The following is a 10,528-nucleotide window of genomic DNA, read 5'->3' as shown; positions in this document are numbered from 1 at the left end:
CAGGCAATTCTCCTGCCTCAGCTTCCTGAGTAGCTGGGATTACAGGCACGCACCACCATGCCCAGCTAATTTTTTGTATTTTTAGTAGAGACAGGGTTTCACCGTGTTGACCAGGATGGTCTCGATCTCTTGACCTCGTGATCCACCCGCCTTGGCCTCCCAAAGTGCTGGGATTACAGGCTTGAGCCACCGCGCCCGGCCAATTTTTGAATTTTTACTAGAGACAGGGTTTCACCATGTTGGCCAGGCTGGTCTCCAACTCCTAACCTCAGGTGATCCACCTGCCTCAGCCTCCCAAAGTTCTGGGATTACAGGCATGAGCCACCTCGACCAGCAACAGTAATAATTATATTATATATACGTATTTTTTGAGATAGAGTCTCACTCTGTCACCCAAGCTGGAATGCAGTGGCTCAACCTCGGCTCACTGCAACCTCCACCTCCCAGTTTCAAGCAATTCTTCTGTCTCAGCCTCCCATGTAGCTGGGACTACAAGTTCCCACCACCAGGCTGATCATCTCACCTCAGCCTCCCACGTTGCTAGGAATACAGGTGGAAACCACTGCCCCTGGCTACTTTAAGCCTCAGCATTTTTTTTCAAGATGGAGTTTCACTCTTGTTGCCCAAGCTAGAGTGCATTTAGGGGATGATCTCGGCACACTGCAACTTCTGCCTCCCAGATTCAAGCAATTCTGCCTCAGCCTTCTGAGCAGCTGGGATTACAGGCATGTCCCCCCACACCCAGCTAATTTTTTGTATTTTTAGTACAAATGGGGGTTCACCATGTTAGCTAGGCTGGTCTCGAACTCCTGACCTCAGGTGACCCGCCCACCTTGGCCTCTCAAAGTGCTGAGATTACAGGTGTCAGCCACCATGCCTGGCCCAAACCTCAGCTTTTAACCTGCCTTGACCAACCTCCAGCAGGGCTCTCAAGAGGACATTCCCATGTGGAAGAATGGGGGGCTAGGTCACTCAGCTTCATGGAGAGTGGCAGGAGGCTCTTTTGCATTCCTTGGGGTCCACCCAAAAGCCCAGAGCAGTCTGTCCTTGCCCACAGGCTCCCCAAATCCCTGAAATCTGAATGTGCCCTTTGGAGGCCCAGGCTGCTGCTGTGGGAGGCAGGTGATGCAGAGAGACTTTAGGGGATGGCGGGGGGTGGGGGTGGGGTGGGGACAGATAATCCATTTCCGGCAACCGGGCTGCAAGCCTGTAGGACGGGCCTCTCCTCTTGTTTCTGCATGTGCCTAGACAGATCCTTTCACTCCTGGGGCCTCAGTTTCCCCATGCATGATCTATGATGAGATCATGTGCTATGTAAACCAAAACACCATCCCACAGCCATTAGGAAACAGGCTTAGTGAGCGGAAGGGCCTTCTCTCTGGAGCCATTAGCCATCTAAATGCAGACCTGACATAGACCTGCTTCCTGGTCCCAGAAGGAGGGCCTGTTTTGCTTTGTTTTTTTCTGAGACAGAGTTTTGTTCTTGTTGCCCAGGCAGAGTGCAATGGCGCAATCTCGGCTCACTGTAACCTCCTTGTCCCAGGTTCAAGTGATTCTCCTGCCTCAGCCTCCGGAGTAGCTGGGATTACAGGCACGCACCACCACACCTGGCTAATGTTTCTATTTTTAGTAGAGATGGGGTTTCTCCACGTTGGCCAGGCTGGTCTTGAACTCCTGACTTCAGGTGATCCTTGGCCTCCCAAAGTGTTGGGATTACAGACGTGAGCCATCCCACCCAGCCCAATATAAAACAATGTTTTAAATTGCCTACTTCCCCCTTATCTGCTAAGACCCTTTTTTTTTTTTGAGATGGAGTTTTGCTCTCGCCCTCCCTGAAGTGCCCCTCACCATGATTAAGAATGGGCAAGTGAATAAGCAGAGGTCTGGAATTCTGGGCATAGACATTTCAATGCAATGGCGCAATCTTGGCTCCCCGCAATCTCTGCCTCCCAGGTTCAAGCGATTCTCCTGCATCAGCTTCCTGAATAGCTGGGATTACAGGCATGTGACACCACGCCCAACCAATTTTGTATTTTTGGTAGAGACGGGGCTTCTCTGTGTTGGTCAGGCTGGCCTTGAACTCCTGACCTCAGGTGATTTGCCTACCTCAGCCTTCCAAGGTGCTGGGGTTACAGGCATGAGCCACCAGCCTTGGCCACCCTAAATATTTGAAGCTGGTGCTCTAGGAGGTTTGATTTGCCGCTTCAAGGACTTCGAGTGTGTCACCATCTCTTCCCAGGCACGTGGACCCAGATCTGATGGACTGTTCATCAGAAGGCCCCTCTGAGGACAGGGCCTCTTCCTAACCTTGGTGGGCTGCAGCATAGGGGGTGCCTGCCTGGGATGAACCCCACCTTCAAGAAGGCAGCCCAGAGCCCCTAACCCCCCGAGCCAGTGGGAGGCAGGATCCCCATGTCTTGGCTGAGAAGGCCTGGGGTGTTACCCTAAGTGCCTTGGGGAAAAGCAGGGAGTGAGACCCCAGCTCCAGGGTCCCAGGCTCAGTTGAGTTGGGGCTTTGCCATATGATTATAATCATCATCGCAGCCCTCAAGTTCAGTGTTTTAGTGGAGGAGCTGTGAGGCTGCCCCAGGCTGGGTCTGTGTGTCTCCTGAGCCAGGTTCCCATAGCATCACCGCCTAGTCTGTGACCTCGGGTGAGTATCTTTTGGAGCACCAGTTTCCTGATTTGTAAAGCAGAGATGAAAGTGAAAATATCAACAACCTCACAGAGTTTTTTAAGACAGTATCTAGCAAGTGAGTGCTCAGCAAATAGTAGTGAGTGCTCAGTAAACAGTAGTGAGTGCTCAGCAAACAGTAGCGAGTGCTCAGCAAACAGTAGTGAGTGCTCAGTAAACAGTAGTGAGTGCTCAGCAAATAGTAGTGAGTGCTCAGTAAACAGTGGTGGGTGCTCAGTAAACAGTGGTGGGTGCTCAGTAAATAGTAGTGGGTGCTCAGTAAACAGTAGTGGGTGCTCAGTAAATAGTAGTGAGTGCTCAGTAAACAGTAGTGGGTGCTCAGTAAAGAGTAGTCGATGTTGCCACTGCTGGCATTCCCATCACTCCCCCAATGCCCAGGAGATGGCTCAGGCAACCTCCACTCCTCCTCGACGGGGTTACCTCCCACTTCTCTCGTCCGTGCTCCTGCACCTGAGGAGTACGAGGCACCAGGCCACTGCAGCAGGCCCACAGGCCATCAATGCTTTAATTGTGTCAGAGGCGGGCACTGGGCAGCTGTGCTGAGGTCTCCCCAGCAACTGGGCCACAACCAGCTCGGAGCTGCCACTCCAACAGCGGAGTGGAGAGCTGGGGTCAGGCCACAGCCCTGGGCTGGGGAGGCCTCTGGCAGGACCCAACCCCAGAATGAGTGATCCTCACATCTGTGGCCTGCAGACTCCTTTTCCTTTTGCCAAGGAGTCTGAGATGCTTCATGCCCATCAGGTCATGGGGTGGCCTTCATGGGAGACCTGCGGGGCCAGGCTGGCCAGACATGGCCAGAAAGACTTCCCAAGGCAGGTGCTTGGCTCCCTGCTCCAGGGTAGGCCCTGGTGTAGGACCCTCAAAGGGGTTGTGGCTGGGGTGGTCCCGGGGGGCATTGCTCCAAGTGCACATGAGGTGGCAGCAGGGTCAGGCGAGTGCCGGTTCCAGGGACATCAGGAGGGAGGGTAGAAGCCCAGGGAGTGTGCAAGGCTGCTGGGATGAGGGAGCTCAGGGGCTACCAGCTAACCAGCCTCAGCTCAATGGTTTCTCCATCCTTGGGTCTGTAGTCAGCAATACCTGCAGAAACAGATTGAGCAAGGCGGGATGAACTGGGCAGAATATCGCACCCCGCAAACTCATCTTCCAGATCTCCCCACTCTGAGGCCAGGGTCTGTAAGATCCACCTGGGGCTTGGTGGTGGGAAGCTGGAACCTCCCCAAAGCCCACTCAGAGACTCTGAACTTAGCTTCCTACAGGGTTCCAGAGGCCATGGGCTCATCTGGCAGTAAAAACTCCTGACAGGCAGGGTCACTGTCTTTGTAATATCCCAGGGGGCATCAGGGAGAGAAACTTGCCCAGTGTGGTCTGAAAAAAGAACCAGGACCACGCATGAAGCCACCCGGAGTCAGCTTTCACTCCCTAGAGAGAATCCAGGCTCTAGGAGGATGCCTGGATTCAAGCCCCAGCTCTGTCATTCATTAGTGCTGTAACTCTGGACAAGTTATTTAACCTCTGAGTGAGTGAGTGAGTGTTGGCGATCTTGGTGATGTAAGAATGCAGCCTGCAGGGGAACTGAAGGGCCCTCTGAGAGCCAGGTGTCAGGAATGTTTCCTTTCTTTCTTTTTTTTTTGTCTTTTGAGACGGAGTCTTGCTCTGTTGCCCAGGCTAGAGTGCAGTGGCGTGATCTCGGTTCACTGCAGCCTCTGCCTCCCGAGTTCAAGCAATTCTGCCTCAGCCTCCTGAGTAACTGGGATTACAGGTGAATGCCACCACACCCAGCTAATTTTTCTATTTTTAATAGAGACAGAGTTTCACCATGTTGGCCAGGCTGGTTTCGAACTTCTGGCCTTGTGATCTGCCTGCCTCGGCCTCCCAAAGTGCTGGGATTACAGGCGTGAGCCACTATGCCCAGCCAGGAATGTTTCTTTTCAATGGAGGTGCTATGGTCCAAAATGTCTGTGTTCCCCCAAAATTTGTATGTTGAAACCTAACCCCAAAGGTGATGGTATCAGGGGGACTTAGGGCCTTTGGGGAATGATTAGGTCATGAGGGTAGAGCCCTCATGAATGGGTTGGGAAAGTGCCATTATAGGTTGAGCAGGGTGGCTCACGCCTGTGATCTCAGCACTTTGGGAGGCCGAAGTGGGCAAATCACTTGAACTCAGGACCAGCCTGGGCAACACAGTGAAACCCAATCTCTACCAAAAATACAAAAAATTAGTCAGTCCTTGTGGCATGGGCCTGTGGTCCCAGCTACTCAGGAGGCTGAGGTGGGAGGACTGCTTAAGCCTGGGAGGTGGAGACTGTAGTGAGCTGAGATCCTGAGACTGACTGCACTCAGCCTGGGTGACAGAGTGAGACCCCATCTCAAAAAAAAAAAAAAGTTTTTTTTAAGTACCATTATAAAAGATGCTTCTTCGGTAGGCAAGGACCAGGAAAATATTTTTAAAAAAATTTTTTTAAAAGGCCCCAGAGAGTTGCCTTGTCCCTTCCACCATGTGAGGCCACAGCCAGGTACCACCTATGAACCAGAAAGTGGGCCCTCATCAGACACTGAATGTGTGGGTGTCCTGATCTTGGACTTCCCAACCTCCCAGACTGTGAGAGATACATTCCTGCTGTTTATAAGCCACCTAGTTTATGGTATTTTGTAATAGCAGCTTCCATGGACTAAGACAAAAGGAAACTCAAATTATAACTCCCATCCACTTTCTACCGGAAGATAGGGGAGTGATTTATGCAATGGTTGATTGGGAATAAACTAGGTATGTGTAGCCTGGGCTTGCTCTCTTTTTTTTCCTCCTTGGAGCAAGCTTCTTGCTAGACTCGAGGGCAGAGTGAATAGGAGGTAGAGTCTACAACTGCCCAGTCTGCTTCCTGGCTGGGTCCACCTGGCTCTCACCCTAAGCTACATCCTCCAGTCTTTATCAGTAATAGAACTGGCCAGACTTGAGGTCTCCATCTGTAGCTCCTATTTTTTTATTTCCCAATTGATTCAGAATGATGGCAGAAAAAGGAATGCTTTTTAGTGGGCTCCTTAAGAAAGTCCCACCTTATTATTTTTATTTATTTATTTATTTATTTTTGAGACAGTCTTGCTCTGTCACCCAGGCTGGAGTGCAGTGGCACAATCTCACTCACTGCAACCTCCGCCTCCCGGGTTCAAGCAATTGCCTTGCCTCAGCCTCCCGAGAAGCTGAGACCTACAGGTACACGCTACCACACCCAGCTAATTTTTTTGTATTTTAGTAGAGATGGGGTTTCACCATGTTGGCCAGGATGGTTTCAATCTCCTGACCTCGTGATCTGCCCACCTTGGCCTCCCAAAGTGGTGGGATTACAGGTGTGAGCCACCGTGCCCGGCCAGAAAGTCCCACCTTCTATAAAGCACTCGCCACAATGCTTGACACATGGTAAATGCCCCATAAAAGTTCTTTGCAGTTGGAATATAAAAGCAATTTAAGCTGGGCGTGGTGGCTTACATCTGTAATCCCAGCACTTTGGGAGCTGAGGTGGGTGGATCATCTGAGGTCAAGAGTTCAAGACCAGCCTGGCCCAACACGGTGAAACCCCATCTCTACTAAAAAATACAAAAATTAGCCGGGCATGGTGGTGTAGACCTGTAATCCCGGCTACTTGGGAGGCTGAGGCAGGAGGATCACTTAAACCCAGGAGGTAGAGGTTTCGGTGAGCCAGGATCATTCCACTGTACTCCAGCCTGGGCGACACAGCGAGACTCCATCTCAAAAAAAAAAAAGATATTAATATTAGTTTTGCCAACTAGAAAATTTTGAATTATACATGTGGGCAACATTTTCTTTCCACTGGATAGCATTAATATAGAGTGTGGCTTCATTTTTTATGAAAAACTTACTGGCATATTTTTTAAAGTATCTAGAAGAAAAGTTAAGTAATTTTGGCAGGCAAGTGGCTCATGCCTGTAATCCCAGCACTTTGGGAGGCAGAAGCAGGCAGACCACTTGGGGTCAGGAGTTCAAGACCAGCCTGGCCAACATGGTGAAACCCTGTCTCTACCACAAATAGAAAAATTAGTCTGGCATGGTGCTGTGTTCCTGCAGCCCCAGCTACTCAGGAAGCTGAGGTGGGAGGATCACTTGAGCCCAGAAGGTTGAGGCTACAGTGAGCCGAGATTGTGCCACTGCTCTCCAGCCTGGGTGACAGAGCAAGACCCTGTCTCAAAACATTAAAAAATCTAGGCTGGGCACAGTGGCTCATGCCTGTAATCCTAGCACTTTGGGAAGCCAAGGTGGGTGGATCACCTGAGGTCAGGAGTTCAAGACCAGCCTGGCCATCATGGTGAAACCCCATCTTAAATAAATAAATAACATTAAAAAATTAAAAAATAAAAGACATTTTGGCTGGGCGTGGTGGCTCATGCCTATGATCCCAGCACTTTGGGAGGCAGAGGCTGGCAGATCACCTGAGGTCAGGAGTTCGAGAACAGCCTGGCCAACATGGTGAAACCCTGTCTCTACTAATAATATAAAAAAATTAGCTGGACATGGTGGTGGGCGCCTGTAATCCCAGCTACTTGGGAGGCTGAGGCAGGGGAATCACATGAACCTGGGAGGCAGAGGTTGCAGTGAGCCAAGATCGCACCATTGCACTCCAGCCTGGGCAACAAGAGGGAAACTCGGTCTCAGAAAAAAAAAAAAAAAAAAAAAAAAAAAGAGACATTATTTCTAGGTAGTGTATTCTAGGTGATTCTAATTTTCTTCTAGGTTTTTTTTTGTTTTGTTTTGTTTGAACCTACCTGGTTTCCTAGAATTTCCACAATAACTTACATAAACATTCTAAGACTTCAGTTCAATATATGATATCCAACCTTGAGCATCAGTGATTTTGTGATGCTGTGGAGGGTGCTAGGGAGAGCTGGGGTGAGCTGATGAAGCCTCATGTCTGGGTAAGCCTGGGCTAGGAGCCACACCCAGGGTGGCAGGCCACGACTCACCTTGCTGCAGGGGAGTGTTGGGGGCTTGGAGGAGCTGCCAGAACTCCCTTTTCCCAGCTGCTTTCCCCATCACAGAGATCAGGTAGGGGCCTGACAAGGAGGCCTGTGTTTCATATCTACAAAAGGCAAAGGCGAAGAGAGAGAGAGAGAAGAGGCGACTGTTGTCCCTAGCGGGAGAGGCAGAGCTCACCCACAGCAGCAAATTCCTTTCGTCACTTCTTAAAACTCTGGGCTGGCACTAGTCAAACCCTTCCTGGGCCACCTGGCCACAGGTCTGTGTCGCAACCTCCACCTCCTTCCCCTCCAGACCCCCCCCGGCCGATCCTGCCTGCTCAGGCTTCATCCTCTCCACACTGACCATGACCATGGCCTCCAAGAAAGGGGCAACTATTATGTTATCAGCTCAGCAGCTGTCCCCTCTCTAACGGGCTGATGCTATGGGGGATGAGAATTAGAAGCTGCAGGCATCACCTAGAATGTGTACAATGAGAGAGGGTGAAGCCTGCATGCAGAGAGAGGCAGCGTCATAGGAGGTGGAGGCAGAGACACCCAGCAGTGGCACTGGGTCTCTGTGGCTCAGAGGCACTCCCTTCCCCTCTTCCTGGGGCTGCATGGCCCAGCCTCCTCTCTGATTCTACGTACCGTACACCTACTGTTGCAGAGAGGGCTGGAGTTCTATTTTTTTTTTGGTTGTGGGGGGAATGGAGTCTTGTTCTGTTGCCCAGGCTAGAGTGTAGTGGCATGATCTCAGCTCACCGCAATCTCCGCTTCCTGGGTTCAAGAAATTCTGCCTCAGCCTCCCAAGTAGCTGGGATTATAGGCGTGCACCACCATGCCCTGCTAATTTTTGTATTTTTAGTAGAGACAGGGTTTCACCATGTTGGCCAGGCTGCTCTTGAACTCCTGACCTCATGATCTGCCCACCTCAGCCTCCCAAAGTGCTGGGATTACAGGTGTGAGCAACTGTGCCTGGCCTGAATTTCGAATTTTGGCCCTGGCAACCAAGAGACTCCTTACTCACTCTCCCCCTTCCCTGAGCTTCTGGCTTCCAACTCTGATGAGTTCCTGCAGTCTATCTGGATGCCACTGCCACAGGGAGCCCCTTAAAACTCCGTGGGCCAGGTCCTTTCTCCCTGCCACAGGAGGAAGCAGCATGATCGGAGCTTCCTCTGGAAGAGGGGCTTGAAGAGATGAGTGGGATTTGCCAGTGGAGAAGGCAGGAGAGCGGGGCAGAGCTGAGGAGGCAGAGAGAGCAAAAGCACACAGGTGCACAGAATTTGGGGGAATGGTTTTTCAGAAGAGTGGGGTCCGGCCAGGCGTGGTGGCTTATGCTTATAATCTCAGCACTTTGGGAGGCTGAGGTGGGTGAATCACCTGAGATCAGGAGTTCAAGACCAGCCTGGACAACATGGTGAAACCCCATCTCTACTAAAAATACAAAAATTAGCTGGGCATGGTGGTGGGTGTCTATAATCCCAGCTACTCCAGAGGATGAGGCAGGAGAATCACTTGAGCCTGGGAGTGTAGGCTGCAGTGAACCTAGATCACACCACTGCGCTTCAGCCTTGGCAAGAGAATGAAACTCTGTCTCAAAAACAAACAGACAAACAAACAAAACAACAAAAAACCCACAAACCTATTTGGGGTGACTTAGGCGAAGGGAAAGTGCTGTTCTAAGGAACGTCACAGAGCAGCTTCTTTTCCCATTCCTTAATTCTGCAGGGCCACGTGGCTGTTCGGGGCCACCACTCTCTACATCTGACCGTGTGTCTGCAGTTGAGCTTTCTCTGCTGTACATTCAGGGGCCTCAAACGTAGTCTTCATGCCCGAACCTCATTCAGGCATCCAGGAACACTAACAAGGGAACTATTTCTCAGAATGGTGTCCATGATGTCTTCCCAGAGATCCCCAAGCTCTGAATAAAAACGTTAAATTCTATTTGTCTTTCATTTTGATGCTAATATTGAAACACGAATACCAGCAGGTTCTGGGTAATCTTAGTCTGTGGGTCTGAGCCCTCCCCAGGACACTCAGCCTGTGTGGCCGTCAGTGACTATGCACTGCACTATGTACCACAGGCCACCAGGAAGGGGACGGAGGTGGTCCTCACAGTGAATGAAGTGGCAGGGCAGGGCAGGGGTGCCCAGGCTTCACTGCTCAGGTTTCACTGCAGCTCAAATACAGGGAGGTGCTAAAGCGCAGGCCGGCACCTCCGCAGAGAGTCCTTATTTAAATGGTACTGGTTTTTACTAATTTACAAAGTTGTTGGGGATTTATAGCTGTCTAGAGCTAGAAAGAGAAAGGACCCCTTTTTTTTTTTTGAGTTGGAGTCTTGCTCATGTTGCCCAGGCTGGAGTGCAATGGCTCGATCTTGACTCACTACAACCTCTGCCTCCTCTGCGCAGTGGCTCAAGCCTGTAATACCAGCACTTTGGGAGGCTGAGGTGGGCGGATCAACTGAGGTCGGGAGTTCAAGACCAGCCTGGCCAACATGGAGAAACCCCGTCTCTACTAAAAATACAAAATTAGCCTTGGTGACGCACGCCTGTAATCCCAGCTACTTGGGAGGCTGAGGCAGGAGAATCGCTTGAACCTGGGAGGGGGAGGTTGCAGTGAGCCAAGATCACGCCACAGCACTCCAGACCAGGTGACAGTTCAAGTCTCTGCCTCAAAAAAAAAAAAAAGTTAGCCAGGCATGGTAGCACATGCCTATAGTCTCAGCTATTGGGAGGCTAAGGTAAGACAGTAGGGTTGCTTCCTCCCCAGAGTTCAAGACTGCAGCGAGCCGTGATTGAACCGCTACACTCCAGCCTGGGTGACAGAGTAAGACCCTGTCTCTTAAAAACAACAACAACAAAAAAA

At 50.9% G+C, this 10,528-nt stretch overlaps 1 protein-coding gene and 1 long non-coding RNA gene across 5 annotated transcripts in view; one reads left to right on the top strand and one right to left on the bottom strand.

The window, feature by feature from the left end:
- Positions 1 to 3,168: 3,168 nt before the first annotated feature.
- The window catches only part of TCN2 (transcobalamin 2), an 18,239-nt gene continuing 10,879 nt past the window's right edge, over positions 3,169 to 10,528 (bottom strand). The window contains exons 8-9 of one of the 4 annotated variants that reach the window (XM_032256901.1): positions 7,667 to 7,782; positions 3,169 to 3,772 (exon numbers count right to left, since the gene is read on the bottom strand). In XM_032256901.1, coding sequence (XP_032112792.1) covers positions 3,711 to 3,772; positions 7,667 to 7,782 — 178 coding nt within the window. In that variant the 3' untranslated portion in view covers positions 3,169 to 3,710. Of the gene's footprint in view, positions 3,773 to 7,666; positions 7,783 to 8,641; positions 8,848 to 10,528 lie in introns of those variants that run through there. The other 3 variants (XM_032256905.1, XM_032256902.1, XM_032256903.1) reach the window with 3 other exon arrangements.
- The window catches only part of LOC116535647, a 12,637-nt gene continuing 8,093 nt past the window's right edge, over positions 5,985 to 10,528 (top strand). The window contains exons 1-2 of the long non-coding RNA XR_004262302.1: positions 5,985 to 5,995; positions 8,374 to 8,377. This is a non-coding gene — a long non-coding RNA (uncharacterized LOC116535647). The remainder of the gene's footprint in view (positions 5,996 to 8,373; positions 8,378 to 10,528) is intronic.

The sequence above is a fragment of the Sapajus apella genome, unplaced genomic scaffold (assembly GCF_009761245.1).
Source record: "Sapajus apella isolate SASKATOON/1434 unplaced genomic scaffold, GSC_monkey_1.0 scaffold95, whole genome shotgun sequence".
NCBI lineage: Eukaryota > Metazoa > Chordata > Mammalia > Primates > Cebidae > Sapajus > Sapajus apella.
This window is presented reverse-complemented; position numbering and strand designations above follow the sequence as displayed.